The following is a 17,385-nucleotide window of genomic DNA, read 5'->3' as shown; positions in this document are numbered from 1 at the left end:
CAGCCCGCTTGGAGTTTGCCAAAAGGCACCTAAAACTCTCAGACCATGAGAAACAAGATTCTCTGGTCTGATGAAACCAAGATTGAATTCTTTGGCCTGAATGCCAAGCGCCACGTCTGGAGGAAACCGGTCACCATCCCTACTGTGAAGCATGGTGGTGGCAGCATCATGCTGTGGGGATGTTTTTCAGCAGCAGGGACTGGGAGAAGACAACGGAGGAGTGGCTTTTGGACAAAGTTCTGGCTCCGCGACCATCCGCTCAAAGAAAAATCTGCCCACGGCTGAATGTAATTGGGGATCCCTGAGTCTAGATGATCCTATCCACCAATCAGGGTGTATATGTAAATATATTTACATTTGTATCAACACGCCCACACGATGAGATTGAAATGCTCAATGGTAAAAGGAGGCTCAGGAAAATAAATTATAAAAAATATTTGGAATCATTTTCATGAAATAAAAACAGTGTTTTTTTAGACATGTTAGTTTTCTCATTTCAACAAGCCTCTCTTGTTACTCTTGTGGCTCCCTCATCCCTCTAGCATCATGAACCAACCTCTACTGTAGCTTGTGGAGTTTTGTTGTGAACAAAGGCAGTGTTTCTGTCTGTGTGTCTACGCGATGTATGCCACTAACAGTTACACAAACTAACTCGATGTTGGATTAACGTGTGCCATGTAGGTGTGGGTGTGTCCTACCTTTGACTTCTTCAATTTGTCACTCGGTGGTTTGTCGTCGTGACGTTTGGAGTTTAGAGCCTGGAGTTACAAAGTCAACGTGGCGTCCGTATTCATATTGAAATGACAAGGAGATGGACCTCTTGTTTCCACTCTTAGGTCAGGACAGTGGAGGAGAATTCCCAACAGCCACTTGAGTGTTTTTGCGTCTTGAGCCGACCTTAAGCTTATAAGATGACCCAATCAAAGTTGTTACCATATTATTTCAACACATATTGAAATGAGCAGCAGAGCAAGGACCTCTTGTTGTCACTCCCCTGATGTATATCCAACTGGGCTGGAACTCGGGTTGTCTGTGTGTCACGTGTGCGTATGTGCATGCTTGTGTGTGTGTGTGTGTGTGTGTGTGTGTGTGTGTGTGTGTGTGTGTGTGTGTGTGTGTGTGTGTGTGTGTGTGTGTGTGTGTGTGTGTGGCGAGAGACAGAGCTACCGTGATGGATAGGGTTGGCTGCATCTGTGGCTGGCCTAACACAAGACTCACCTATAGTTCAACCTGATAACAGCAGCGAACAGTCCCCTCAGAGGTAAATATGGCCTTCGTTTACATGGAGCAGCTCTGTGTGTGTGTGTGTGTGTGTGTGTGTGCGCGCGCGTGTGTCATCAGACAGTTTATACTATTGAGGGGAGTCATCATGATGAAATTACAAGCAATCCATTTAAATCCATTCATAGTGACTCACACACACACACACACACACACACACACACACACACACACACACACACACACACACACACACACACACACACACAGTCTGTCGGGAGGGCTTTTGTAGCTACACTTAAAAACCAAGGTGTAATTTCAGAGCTAAACTACTGTATGTTGTTGAAAGAATCCCTTTCTCTGTGTATCGGACGCTGATCCAGGGGCGGGGGTTCGATCCCCACTTACGCCCTAACTTGATTTCTCTCTGTACTTCCCTCTAAAATAGCTCCGCAGTCTTCCCAATGAAGCATACAAATATGAAACAGGAACAGAATTGAGGGGCTAAAGGGGGGAGGGGGGTGTGATTGGTTCAGTGTGTCACTGGTGGGCTGTGACAGTGTCACACCCAACTGGACCTGGCCTCCCTGCTGCTTCTGTTTGGACAGAAGGATTACTACCTGGGGGTCAGTGTTAGTGGGGGACAGTTTACACACACATACACATTATAACACACACACAGATCTGATGGTGAATAATGGCGTTGCCATAGGAGACAGCAGTTCCAGCGCTCTCCAAACCCCATCCAGCACCATCAGCACTTTGAAAGATTGCCTTCATACTTTTCCTTATCGCATCCCCCTCTCCCTCCCTTTCTTTCTCCCCCGTCTTCCTTCCATACCCCTCTCCCTCCCTCCGTCTCTTCCAGGTTACCCTCCACCCCCTCAGCCCGGCCCACGTCCCCCTCCAGTCCCTATCTGCTTGTTTCACATTTCCCCCTTCTCCACTCTCTACCCCGTCTCTCGCTGGCCCCACGATTCATCACCGGCCCATTGGCTGGCGGCACGGACAGCAGCGGCGCTACAGCGGAGGGGAGAACAGCAAACGGCCGCTATGTCATTGAGCTTTTTCTACCATGTCAATGTCACTCCTACACAGCTACAGCCCACAGTCTGGATGCACCAAGCAAGACAACCTACCCCCCCACACACACACACACACACACACACACACACACACACACACAGCCTGAAGCGACCAGAGACTCCGCCTCTCTCTGGGCGGTGTGTGTGCGATATCCAGGAGGAGATTAGATCAGTTATCCTGTGCTCAACCCAGGGTTTCCCAAACTCGTTCCTGGGGCCCCCCTTGGGTGCATGTTTAGATTTTTGCCCTGGAACTCAATAATCAAAGCTAGTAGCGCAGCTGCATCAGTCATAGGTAGATACGAGTCTACAGTCTTCTCCCTCTGTGATACTATATGAATACAGTGAAACTATACATCTCTCTCTCTACTTCTCCCTCTGTGATACTATATGAATACAGTGAAACTATACATCTCTCCCTCTCTACTTCTCCCTCTGTGATACTATATGAATACAGTGAAACTATACATCTCCCTCTCTATTTCTCCCTCTGTGATGCTATATGAATACAGTGAAACTATACATCTCTCTCTCTCTACTTCTCCCTCTGTGATACTATATGAATACAGTGAAACTATACATCTCTCTCTCTCTACTTCTCCCTCTGTGATACTATATGAATACAGTGAAACTATACATCTCTCTCTCTACTTCTCCCTCTGTGATGCTATATGAATACAGTGAAACTATACATCTCCCTCTCTACTTCTCCCTCTGTGATGCTATATGAATACAGTGAAACTATACATCTCCCTCTCTACTTCTCCCTCTGTGATACTATATGAATACAGTGAAACTATACATCTCTCTCTCTACTTCTCCCTCTGCGATACTATATGAATACAGTGAAACTATACATCTCTCTCTCTACTTCTCCCTCTGCGATACTATATGAATACAGTGAAACTATACATCTCTCTCTCTACTTCTCCCTCTGTGATACTATATGAATACAGTGAAACTATACATCTCCCTCTCTACTTCTCCCTCTGTGATACTATATGAATACAGTGAAACTATACATCTCCCTCTCTACTTCTCCCTCTGTGATACTATATGAATACAGTGAAACTATACATCTCTCTCTCTACTTCTCCCTCTGTGATACTATATGAATACAGTGAAACTATACATCTCTCTCTCTCTACTTCTCTCTCTGTGATGCTACATGAATACAGTGAAACTATACATCTCTCTCTCTACTTCTCCCTCTGTGATACTATATGAATACAGTGAAACTATACATCTCCCTCTCTACTTCTCCCTCTGTGATGCTATATGAATACAGTGAAACTATACATCTCTCTCTCTCTACTTCTCCCTCTGTGATACTATATGAATACAGTGAAACTATACATCTCTCTCTCTCTACTTCTCCCTCTGTGATGCTATATGAATACAGTGAAACTATACATCTCTCTCTCTCTACTTCTCCCTCTGTGATACTATATGAATACAGTGAAACTATACATCTCTCCAGCTCTACTTCTCCCTCTGTGATACTATATGAATACAGTGAAACTATACATCTCTCTCTCTCTACTTCTCCCTCTGTGATGCTATATGAATACAGTGAAACTATACATCTCTCTCTCTACTTCTCCCTCTGTGATGCTATATGAATACAGTGAAACTATACATCTCTCTCTCTCTACTTCTCCCTCTGTGATACTATATGAATACAGTGAAACTATACATCTCTCTCTCTACTTCTCCCTCTGTGATACTATATGAATACAGTGAAACTATACATCTCTCTCTCTACTTCTCCCTCTGTGATACTATATGAATACAGTGAAACTATACATCTCTCTCTCTACTTCTCCCTCTGTGATACTATATGAATACAGTGAAACTATACATCTCTCCCTCTCTACTTCTCCCTCTGTGATACTATATGAATACAGTGAAACTATACATCTCCCTCTCTATTTCTCCCTCTGTGATGCTATATGAATACAGTGAAACTATACATCTCTCTCTCTCTACTTCTCCCTCTGTGATACTATATGAATACAGTGAAACTATACATCTCTCTCTCTCTACTTCTCCCTCTGTGATACTATATGAATACAGTGAAACTATACATCTCTCTCTCTACTTCTCCCTCTGCGATACTATATGAATACAGTGAAACTATACATCTCTCTCTCTACTTCTCCCTCTGTGATACTATATGAATACAGTGAAACTATACATCTCCCTCTCTACTTCTCCCTCTGTGATACTATATGAATACAGTGAAACTATACATCTCTCTCTCTACTTCTCCCTCTGTGATACTATATGAATACAGTGAAACTATACATCTCTCTCTCTACTTCTCCCTCTGTGATACTATATGAATACAGTGAAACTATACATCTCTCTCTCTACTTCTCCCTCTGTGATACTATATGAATACAGTGAAACTATACATCTCTCTCTCTACTTCTCCCTCTGTGATACTATATGAATACAGTGAAACTATACATCTCTCTCTCTACTTCTCCCTCTGTGATGCTATATGAATACAGTGAAACTATACATCTATCCCGCTCTACTTCTCCCTCTGTGATACTATATGAATACAGTGAAACTATACATCTCTCTCTCTACTTCTCCCTCTGTGATACTATATGAATACAGTGAAACTATACATCTCCCTCTCTACTTCTCCCTCTGTGATGATATATGAATACAGTGAAACTATACATCTCTCCAGCTCTACTTCTCCCTCTGTGATACTATATGAATACAGTGAAACTATACATCTCCCTCTCTACTTCTCCCTCTGTGATGCTATATGAATACAGTGAAACTATACATCTCTCCCGCTCTACTTCTCCCTCTGTGATACTATATGAATACAGTGAAACTATACATCTCCCTCTCTACTTCTCCCTCTGTGATACTATATGAATACAGTGAAACTATACATCTCCCTCTCTACTTCTCCCTCTGTGATACTATATGAATACAGTGAAACTATACATCTCCCTCTCTACTTCTCCCTCTGTGATGCTATATGAATACAGTGAAACTATATATCTCTCCCTCTACTTCTCCCTCTGTGATGCTACATGAATACAGTGAAACTATACATCTCTATCCCTCTACTTCTCTCTCTGTGATGCTACATGAATACAGTGAAACTATACATCCCTCCCTCCCTCCCTCCCTCCCTCCTAGCGCTGTGGCGGTCAAGACATTTTGTCAGCCAGTGATTGTCAAGCAAATAACTGTCAGTCTCATGGTAGTTGACAGTTAATTAACAAAAACACGTTTAGCATCTCCTGGCTTCCACACAGCCTACAAGCCACTGATCTTAAAAATGTTTTAAATATTTTAAAAAGTCTAATAAATCCATTTAATATAGCCCATCACAATAAAACCATTCTTTATTTTATACAGGTCTAAAGAAACATGATATGAAGAAAATCTAGTGGATTCCAGATGAACAGAATAGCATCCTCTGTATGTCCTTATCTAAGGCCCTGATATGGTTATGCCATATGGCTATAGGCTACACTAGTTCATCTAGCAAGCAAGATTTGTTTAGAATTCTGTGGCATTATTTTTTTAATATTTGATAGTATGAAGAATACAATTGAACATAGCTGAATAAAATAGAAAGGATATTTTCTCCTTTTAAAATGATAAACTTGGATTAGGTAACACTACCAGCCATTGGAACACAGGAGTGATGGTTGCTGATAAATGGGCCTCTGTACGCCTATGTAGATATTCCATTAAAAAATCAGCCGTTTCCAGCTACAATAGTAATTTACAACATTAACAATGTCTACATTGTATTTCTGATCAATTTGATGTTATAATGGACAAAAAAATTTTGCTTTTTTTTCAAAAACGAGGACATTTCTAAGTGACCCCAAACTTTTGAACGATAGTGTATATCAATTCTTATTAGCCAATGCCCGTCAAGTGATCGGGTTCTTCTCACAGGCATTTCAGCTAAGAAGTAGGCTACAAGTGAAGACAGACACATTGGGGACGCAAACTTTGCCACTGATCAAATTCCGATGTGTATATTGTTAGAAGTGTCCACATTCAGCATACTTTTTGTCAGCTAACAAGATTTCTTCACATTATAAGAGCAGCAATGAGCACACAGCAGTAGGCTATAAGCGCGAATGTTCCAAAATGCAATCAATTAGCGGGAAAACACTGTTCTCAAAAGTGATCGCAAATACAATTATGCATGTATGCTTTATTACAGAGGCGTATTTTTATGGTGAAAATTATCTTCCCCAAACTTGAAACTCTGCGCCCTCTATGTATCCCAATTAGGCTCTACACCGGTTGTAAAGCGGATTAATAGGCTTCATTTTAAGAAGTTATTTGGTCACTTTAGTTGTGATACAAACCTTTTCAAAACTTATAGGCCTATGGGCTAGGCTACAGGAGGTGTGCCCTGTTTCTTGCGTTACTGTACACACTGGGCATCATTCACAAGTGATAATACACCATTCACAAGTGATAATACACCATTCACAAGTGATAATACACCATTCACAAGTGATAATACACCATTCACAAGTGATAATACACCATTCATAAGTGATAATACACCATTCACAAGTGATAGGCTAATATTGTCACCCATCAGACTATTCTTGATTTAATGTTGTCTTTACATGTGCTAAATAATATATGTGTGTAATTCGTTTTGATTTAGAATAGACCACTATCATGTGCCTGTCTCGGGAACAGGGGCATGGGAAAAAAATACATGTCATCGATGCACTTAAATAGTGAATGGAGGACGCTTTTCCCATGGTTCCTTTTCATGCCAGCCAGGTAGACTATACTCCTGTTGTAAAGAGAAGCAATGTGCTTAATATTAGGAAAGTTGAGAAATAAATATAGTAGGCTTAACCTATAGAAAGATGATGGTATCCTCCTCTTTTTAATAGAGGCCATCACTGTTTTCTCACGCAGTTGCATAGCCTACAGACATGTTGCGCAACATTACCTCATTGGCTCTCATGAAGTGTTTGATTTGATTTTCAGTCAGAGTGATTAGAGGGACAATAGAGTGCTGAGTACGAGTCAGCTAGCAAGTTAGGTAGGCTACTAATGACCATCAGCAGCATCAGAGCTTGGAGAAGCCTAATTACTGTGAATAAATGGTCACGTGGAATTTGACTGCAACCATGACTCGTGACCGCCAGTATGGCGCTAATACGTTCACTGTAACAGCCACACTCTTTCCCTCCCTCTCCCTCTCTGGGAAACTTTATTGGCATGGGAAACATTGCCAAAGCAAATGAAAAAACAATAAACTAAAGTGAAAAAAAAAACTCTCGCACTCTCTTGCTGACTCTGCTATGCCTCAGTGACCGTAACACTACTAATTAAAGCTCTTTGACTCCACCGCTGCCCTCTCCTGGTCAAATAAACCCTTCTGGTGAGTCCTCTCTCCACAGTCCTCTCTCCTTCAAGAGAATAGAATAGGAACAAATACAGACATGGGCTCATAGGCATGCCAACACACACACACACACACACACACACACACACAGCAAGTTTTTAGAGTCCAGCTCTGTTAGTTTACTGTTGGTCCCATGCCTCTCCTACTGAGCCGCAGAGGTAACACTGTACTGTATGTTCCCATAGAAAAGGTTATGATTCAGCCCATATGAAAGCACAGTTAAATATGAATGGCATAGTGAATAATAGATGGGTTGTGTGTGTGTGTGTACAGTTCAGCAGCCTGCCTGGTAAAGTAGTCCTTAATCAAGCAATAATGAGTGCTAGGCTATATGTCAACAGGGCCTTGTAATGCTGCCATATCAGCAAGTAGATAATGGGAGAGAATTAGGATCACTTAGATCCAATTCAAACATTCAATGAAGACACTGTAGCGAGAGTGGTTTGGCTTCGATTGTCATAACCTCAATCAGGGTGTGAACTTGCGGTCCTCTCCAGTCCCTCCCTGGGCGATCACCTCTAGTTTGTCCGTCCAGCCGAGCGTACTCCCCTGGCTGCAGAGCGTCGGCCCTCTCCACTCCTTGTCCTCTCCCTGTCCCTGCTCGTCACTCTGCTAGAAGTAAAGAGACGACAAAATCACCTCATATCAGGTCTGATCCCCTCACATCTCCACTGCTCACTCCACACACACACACACACACACACACACACACACACTGCTGGGCCTGGACGGTGTGCTGGGACGTTACGGGGCCAGGCCCACGGTAAAAGGCCAGCGCTGTCCTGGTGTCCCTTCTCATCTCCATCAGTCCCCAACCCTGGTCCCTGACCTAGAAACCACAGACCTGGCTGCCACCACCGTACAGCACCGTGTATGTGTGTTTGTTTGTGCGCGTGTGTTCGTGCGCGTGTGCACGTGCTCCCCTCTCTTCCCTCCTGCCCAAACCCCCACCCCCCGACTTTCTGTCACCGCTGCCCCTCTGACCTGTTCGGGGGGGCGAATCGAAACGCTGTATGAGTTACCGTGGTGACAGGCGATGGTCATGGCTGCTCAGGTGGACGGAGAGTAGCGAGGGGGAAGGGGATATGTGTGTGTGTGTTGGGGGCCGAGGAGGAGACGAGATGGCTTGTGGCACGGTGGCTCTCCTGCCTGCCCAGCAGCCTGACTGTCAGGCCCAATGTCTGCACCAGAGGAGAGGGATGGAGGGATGGAGGAAATGGAGAGAGAAGGGAGAGGGGGAAGCAGTAGAGGATAGGTAACACGGGAGGGATGGAGGTCAAAGAAGGGATGAAGAGCGAAGGTGATGGAAGGTTGGGAAGATTGGAGGAAGGTTGAAAGGATAGAGCGATGGAGTAGGGGGGGGGAGTAACAGAGGATACCAGGTCTACCAACCTGACATCAACCCCTCTGGGCAAATTCCGACCACAAGCCTATAATCACTCCTCTGTCCCCTCTCTCTCGTTCTCTTTTAATACCTCTCTCTCTATTTTACAGGGCATTAAGGCAGCATGGCCTCTGGAGAAGCCCTCTCAGGAGAAGGCTGTGGCCTTGTTAAGACTGGTCACTAAGACACTAAACCTCCAGGAGCTCCATGTGGACCTGTCTGACATGCATCCTGAGAGAGAGAGAGAGAGAGAGAGGGGAAAGAGAGGCATGGAAAATACTTACGCATACACACACACACACAAATACACGCGCAAACCGAAACACACAAGCCCACGCACACACACACAAACAGACACATAGAAACAAAGAAATACACAAAAGCACACAGAGTCGAGAACGGGGAGCCCAAATAGTGTTTACATTTAGATACATGGTTTTCTTGGTCCAAACATCGCTCTGCTCGACAGACCAAGACTAAATTCAGTTTTATTTACAAGAGGAGAGAGATTACACTACTGTTATTGCAGAAACACAGAGGGGGGAAAACCTCCACAGATGCACGGACACACACACACACACACACACAAATGATATTACAGCAAGCCTGCATCAGATACAATGAAGTATTTCCAGGGGATCTCGAAGCAACGAAGTCTATAAACTATAAAATGCCATCAATAAAAAACGGAGGAGCGTTTTAAGAGCATTAGAAAAGTTTGATCTGCTTCGGGCGAAGCCTCCAGGGACTTCAGGAGCTGGAATTATTTATCAAAATGAAATGTCATATTAGTTTGTCTCTTTCTAATTAGATTTGGGCTTTCATAGTGGGTTTGTTTTTCATCTTGGTGGCAGTTTCAGTTAGACGAGAGCAGGGATATGTAGATTACACACTAATATTATGTAATGTGGAAGACATACATTAAAACCATGTTTTTGCTTAAAACAGTAATGTACTCTAGGCAAAAACTGGTAGAATCAACGCTGTTTCCACGTCATTTCAACCCAAACGTTGAATCAATGTTGACAACTGATTAGATTTGCAAAAAGTAAGTAAGGGAATTTCCAACTTTTTACCTAAATCCAAATATATGGTGAATTTTTTGGTTGATTTCGCGCTGAATTTACGTTCGTTGACAACTGAACAAAATCAAAATTAGAACTGACGTCTGTACCCGGTGGGTATTATGCTATTGTGACAATCTCTGCCAATCATAGAACCAGATACCCTCGTAGAGGTCCATCCGACCACACACACAACCCATATCTCAGAGAGGACAGCTCCTCATGGCTAGCCCTGTGTTGTACAGGAACCACCATTACAAACACCAGCTCACCAGATCCATCAAACACCGCCAACCACCGCAGTCACATGCAAAGAAAAGACACCCTGATGTGTGTGTGTGTGTGTGTGTGTGTGTGTGCACGTGGTTGCATGCATACCACAGGATGTCGCTGACAACGTAATTGGGGAGAACGGGGCTCGCGGTAATGGCTGGTGCGGAGTACGTGGAATGGTATCAAATACATCAAACACATGATCTTTGATGCCATTCCATTGGCTCCGTTCCGGCCATTACTATGAGCCGTTCTCCCCTCAGCAGCCTCCTGGGATGCGTACATTATGTGCGTGTGCCTGCGCGCGTGTGACAGGGACGGTGGCAACGGTAAGGGCAGACACAGATGTCCTTTGAATGCAGACACACCTTGTTAAGGGTATTAGGATCAACACAGTGATTGATCTACGTGTCAGGTGCCTAAGTGGAGCGCTGGAGCCGTCCCTACACACCTCATTTTACTCTACAGGGTCAATTAAGACCTGGGAAGGGAGAGTTGGAGAGGAGGGAGGGATAGGGGAAAGAGGGGGCCAGAGAGGTGACGCAAGAATGACAAACACACTTGAAACACTGAGGAGTACTTTGTTGTTTTCAGGTGCCAGTAACCACACAAGGAGAGAAAAAGAGAGAGGGAGAGAGAGAGAGAGAGAGAGAGAGGGTGAGAGCGAAAGAGGACAGCGCTGACTATGACAAACACTAACGCAACTGGACTGACAAAGGTGGCTTTAGATGGGCTAATGAACTATCTTAACCATGACAGTCACTCAGTGATAATAGTTCCCACAGTCGTTTCTCTCTGTGATTTCCTTCCGTGTTTTCTTTCCATGGCTGCGCAGCGGAGTCCGCTTCACAGACACACTGTCACTCCCACACATCTCTATTCACACACCCACAGCGAGCCTGTGATGTATTGAGTAGTCGAGTGTGTCTGGTGGATGTTAAATATAGATGCTATTGGACGAGAGCGTAACGCAGCGTTGCTGTAGCGCTATGAGAAAGCCTGATGAATGTTAGATTGGACAGGATATTGGCCCCTACTTATTCCATCACTATTAGACTAATAGACCTTAATTTGATACTGATCACCCCTTCTATTCTACTCCATCATCAGCACTTCCACTCTACACACTATGGGGAAACAAGAGTTGAAATAGAATATAATGCAAAATAAAATGGAACAGAATAGAACGGAGAAATCACTGTCAACCAACAGTGGATGTAATGGCCCCATTTCAGAGGGAAACATTAAACAAGACAGACTTTTCTTCTGGTTGCTCTCTGGAGGTTTATTCTACCGGCTACTAAACTAGAAACATCTGCAATGTTCTAATCTACAGTAACGTTAGTCTACAGTTACATTAGTCTACAGTAACGCTTGCTTACAGTAATGTTAGTCTACAGTTACGTTTGTCTACACTAACGTTAATCTACAGTAACGTTAGTCTACAGTTACGTTAGTCTACAGTTACATTAGTCTACAGTAACGCTTGCTTGCAGTAATGTTAGTCTACAGTTACGTTTGTCTACACTAACGTTAATCTACAGTAACGTTAGTCTACAGTAATGTTAGTCTACAGTTACGTTTGTCTACACTAACGTTAATCTACAGTAACGTTTGTCTACAGTTATGTTAGCCTACAGTTACGTTAGTCTCTCTGCATGCATGCAGCCCAATGCAGAGAGAATTCTCCATCAACACAAACAAATGAGCCTTCTCTTCTGGGCAGGTGGGAGCTCTCCTCCTCCTCCTCCTCCTCTCCCCTTTCTCCTTGAAAGGAAGGATGGCAGGGCCTGGATAGGGTTAACCCATTCACCCCTCTTCTCCTCCTCCCCTCACCTGCCCCTGCCTTTCCCTCTCTCTCTCTCTATCCCCCTCACTCCCTGCATCCATTTGCAAATGATCTCGCTTGTCTGCATATTGTCACTTACAGCCTGCCCGGCCATTCATCAGCTGTCGGCTTGCCGTGCGCTCTCCCCACCCGCTCCCCCTCTCCTCCCTTCCCCCCTCCTCCTCTCCAGCCGCGCTCCTTGTGCCCAACACATTTATTTGTTCCCTCTCTGACCTGGAGAATAGGGGTCTCTCTCTCTCACGGTCACACTCTCCTTTTGCACTCCTCCCCTCTCCATCGTGTGTTTCTGGGGCACAGCTCAACCCGATAATGGAGAAGAAAGGAGCAATCTTGAAAAACTAAAAAAAGGAAAGGATGAGAGGACAACTGTGCGAGTCAGTCCACCTATCCTGGTTGAATGTTGAGATTATTTTGTTGGCCCACCTCCATACCCTCTCCTACAGCCCCCTCGTTTTCCTGTGAGAGGGTGTCTCACTGTTGGGGGAGGGGGGGGTCTGTGGGGGTGTACAGACAGATGACCTGAGTGTGTTTCTGTCGGGGCAGGCGGGGGTGCGAGGAAGCACGGCAGAGGGAGAGACGTCACACACTCTGGATTTATGGGCCCTTATCAGCATGCCATTTGCATCTGCGTTCAGCTGAGTTGCACAGGCCCATTTTCTCTAGCCCTCCATCTCTTTTCATCTGCTCTCTCTCAGTATCCATCTCACTCTCTCTGTCTCCATCTCTATCTCTCTTTCAATCTCACCCTGTCTCCCTCTCTCTGCTCATTCAATTCAATTTCAATTTAAGGGCTTTATTGGCATGGGAAACATGTTTACATCGCCAAAGTAAGTGAAATAGATAAACAAAAGTGAAATAAACAAACAATTTACAGTAAACATTACACTCACAAAAGTTCCAAAATAATAATAGACAAATGTCATATTATGTCTATATACAGTGTTGTAATGATGTGCAAATAGTTAAAGTACAAAAGGGAAAATATATAAACATAAATATGGGTTGTATTTACAATGATGTTTGTTCTTCACTGGTTGCCCTTTTCTTGTGGCAACAGGTCACAAATCTTGCTGCTGTGATGGTACACTGTTGTATTTCACCCAGTAGATATGGGAGTTTAGCAAAATTGGATTTGTTTCCAAATTCTTTGTTGGTCTCTGTAATCTGAGGGAAATATGTGTCTCTAATATGGTCATACATTTGGCAGGAGGTTAGGAAGTGCAGCTCAGTTTCCACCTCATTTTGTGGGCAGTGTGCACATAGCCTGTCTTATGTTGAGAGCCAGGTCTGCCTTCGGCAGCCTTTCTCAATAGCAAGGCTATGCTCACTGAGTCTGCACATAGTCAAAGAATTCCTTCATTTTGGGTCATTCACAGTGGTCAGGTATTCTTCCATTTGCATCTGCGTTCAGCTGAGTTGCACGGGCCCATTTTCTCCAGCCCTCCATCTCTGTTCATCTGCTCTCTGTTTTTTTGTAAATTCTTTCCAATGTGTCAAGTAATTATCTTTTTGTTTTCTCCTGATTTGGTTGCGTCTAATTGGGTTGCTGATCCGGGGCTCTGTGGGGTCTGTTTGTGAACAGAGCCCCAGGACCAGCTTGCTTTGGGCGCTCTCATTCTCATCCTCGCCGTCTTCCATCCACTCTTCCTTACTCACCCTTCCATCGTATTCGCTCTACCTCTATCCCCCGTGCCTCTTTTGTCATTCTCTCTTTTTGTGTCCTTTTGTCTTTCTATTTGTCAAATTTTCTTCCTATATTGTCATACCACCAACACCACCCTCTCACTCCCCCTCTAAACATTCCCACTGCATTAGCAATTGGGTACTTTTCCCACCACTGCTGAACCTTAGGTTGATGCACGTGTGCGTCAACAGACTTAAGGATTAAATGCAGCTTGCTGTGGAGGAATACCAAATCAGCTTGAACTCCTGCAACTTGGGAGGGTGGCCATTTATTCCACCAGGGAGGGAGCATAGGGTTGCTTGCATGTGTGTGAGCTCTTCTGTGTCCATGTAACAGAAGGACATGCAGTGCAATGCAACCGATCAAAGTGATGTTTTGTTGACACTCGTGTACAGAAACCGAATCGTTATGCATCTCTATTTCAAGAGGCTAAATAATCAGACCTCAAAACGGGATGCAGTGTATCTTGATATCACTTCCTCCCCCTTGTTCAATTCATTCCTGGAATCCCCAAGTTGCTCCTTCCTTCTCTCTATCCCTATTTATCTGTTAGCGGTGAATCCTGCTACTGTAGTAGGTATCATTTCACCTGTTTAAATCTTAAACGGGAAAGAGAGGTGGGGGGGGGGCAGAGAAAGAGAGCGGGAAAACATACCCACCCACTCTCCCTCTTCTTGCATTTCAGGCACTCCGCTCCCTCTTTCCCACACGTTATTCACACCCTTTTCACCTCACAATCCTCTGCTTGCCAATCACTTTCTCCACATGTCACTTCCATAAGGCAGGCAGATGGAGACCCGAGCCGGTCACGCTAGGCCAGGGTCCCTCCAACCCCCCCCTCTTTAATAATAAATGGACACTTCCATTATGAGCTCTGATGCTGCCTTCAGGCTCAGGCAGGCTCACTCATGCTACGGGACGGGGGGTGAGAGGGGTGGAGGAGGACAGGGGTTGGAATACGTCATTCCAGAGTTTGGGATGAGGTGAGGGAGGGATAGCACCAAACTCTATCCCCCACCACATTTTATTTGACATGAAAAATAGAGCTCTTTGGTCACACACACCAGTGGTGGGTTTGGCGTCGAAAAATGGAATCATATGCGGAAAAGTACCTTATACCTACTGCAAAATGTGGTGGTGGATGTTTGATGTTATGGAGCCATTTTGCTCCCACTGGTCCTGGGGCCCTTAAGGTCAACAGCATCATGAATTTGACCGAGTACCAGGACATTTTAGCCAAAATCCTAGTTGCCTCTGAAAGGAGGCTGAAACTTGTCTGTAAGTTGATCTTCCTGCAAAACAATAACCCCAAGCATACATTAAAAAATATATATATATATGATCCACAAAAAAAAATTGTTAATTGACCACAAAAATCAACATTTTGTAATGGGCATCTCAGTGTACGGACTCGAACCCCATTGAAAACCTGTGGTTTGAATTGAAGAGGGCAGTCCATAAGCACAGACAAACGATATCAAGGATCTGGTAAGATTGTGTATGGAGGAATGGTCTAAGATACCTCCCAATGTGTTCTCCAACTCATAAAACCTTTTAGGAAAAAGGCTCAGTGTAATTATCCTCGCAAGGGGAGGGTGATGCAGTACTGAAAACAGGAGAGCCAAATCATCTTTAGCCCTATATTTGAGATTTTTTTTTGTTATCACTTGATAATACAATCTCTTTCTCTGAGCAATTGTATTAGTATAAAATACTATAATTTTCCCAGTTTTGGAACATACAATATAGCTCAGTTTTGTATCATTTATTTTATACTCTTTTTAGCTCATCTTTATCAAGGGTGCCAATCATTTCGGTCGAGGTTGGGGTGGGTTAAGGGAGTCTAAACCACAAGACAGCAACTTTATGTTGTTCTCTCACAGAGCTCCATCCGTAACCCTTGCATATATTATTTATTGTGTTACTATTTTTCCTTGAATTTATTTAGCAAAGGTTTTTTTTTTTTTTAAACTCTGCATTGTTGGTTAAGGGCTTGTAAGTTAGCATTTCACTTTCAGGTGTATTCGGAGCGTGATAAAAACAATTTGAACACGTAGCTACTGTAAAACACTGTCTGTGTGTGTGTGAGACATTTACCTACAGGTTAACCTCTAGTCAAACTGTACCTGTAAGCGTGGACAGACAGCGGTTGACTAGCAGTAGTGGAGCTGGTTATAGAAGCGCTATGGGCTGAGCAGTGAGCAGCCGCTTGTGCTTTTAGCACTGTACAATCCTATCATCTCTTACTCATGTGGTCGCAATAGACTCACAACCCTGAGTGCAAACGGTAAACCTGTTTCCGCCGTGGAGTCAATTGTCTGTGTGTGCGTGATACTGTAACATACAAGCAATGTCTCAAGTGTGAATGTGTGTGTGTGAATATGCATGCCCGAGTGTTGAGTGTCTCGTGTTCTTGTGTCCGTCTGTATGAATGCACGCGTTTGTGTATGGGTGAGTGAGTGTGTTTGTCACACTGGGCTCTGAAAAAGTGATGAAATATGAGCCCGCCACCTGCAACATTTGAACTATGACCTCTGCCCCGAGTCAGCTGATCATGACCCTGGAAAAGAGGCTTTCCGCTGGCCCTCTGATAACCCAGATACGTGAACACAGGCAGAACCCGGGACTGCAGCGCACAGCCCTCTACTGCACACCAGCCATGTTATACTGTAAGACACTTAGCATGTTTCAACTTCGTGTTTCAAACGTTCTCTTAAAATGCACTGATGACCTGCCCTCCACATGCCCCATTCCCATTATCCCCAACCACAGCAATCACCTGATCCCTCTCCTATCCTCCGCCATCTCTTCTTCTCCACCACCACGTCAGACCAGGACACAGGAAGGGATACTATTGGTAAATAAACACTTGCATGACAATGGGCCCTAGCGTTGGGCTGGGCTGTGGTGGCTGCCATTGTATATTTATAGGGAGTTGAGTTTATAATTCATGGCGAAGGATTACTTTGGAGTCGATGGTCCCAGGCCTTCTATCCTCTCACGCTCTCCTCCTCATCCTTGCTTCCCCCTGCTTTCCCACTACAGTAAGCTACTGACACAGAGAGCACTAACAATACTGGACATGTGCAGGACTGCCGCTCTCTCCGCTGCCCACCCCCATTATAATAATATATTCTAGGATTAAAAGGGGGTTTTATCTTGGAGCTCCCATGCATTATGAATGGGGAATTTCAAAATTTAATTGCCCCGAATTAAATGATTCAAGATAATGTTTCTTTTATAAATTCGTAATAGGTCCAGGGGGCAAAGAGTGGGAAAATACATTAAATAAAACTTCCCTCCCCAACAAAGGAAAAGAGAAAGAGTGGAAAAAAAGGGATGCTGACCTTGTGCCCCTGGAGGAGTGTATGGGCTGTTTGGAGAAGACAAG

General features: G+C 44.2%; 1 protein-coding gene across 1 annotated transcript in view; it reads right to left on the bottom strand.

Moving 5' to 3' along the window:
- Positions 1–5,669: 5,669 nt before the first annotated feature.
- The window catches only part of setd3 (SET domain containing 3, actin histidine methyltransferase), a 76,847-nt gene continuing 65,131 nt past the window's right edge, over positions 5,670–17,385 (bottom strand). The window contains exon 11 of the mRNA XM_045717694.2: positions 5,670–8,352. Coding sequence (XP_045573650.1) covers positions 8,259–8,352 — 94 coding nt within the window. The 3' untranslated portion in view covers positions 5,670–8,258. The remainder of the gene's footprint in view (positions 8,353–17,385) is intronic.

The sequence above is a fragment of the Salmo salar genome, chromosome 01, assembly GCF_965601325.2.
Source record: "Salmo salar chromosome 01, fSalSal1, whole genome shotgun sequence".
NCBI lineage: Eukaryota > Metazoa > Chordata > Actinopteri > Salmoniformes > Salmonidae > Salmo > Salmo salar.
Note: the sequence above shows the minus strand (reverse complement) of the source record. Positions and strands in the feature narration are given on the sequence as shown.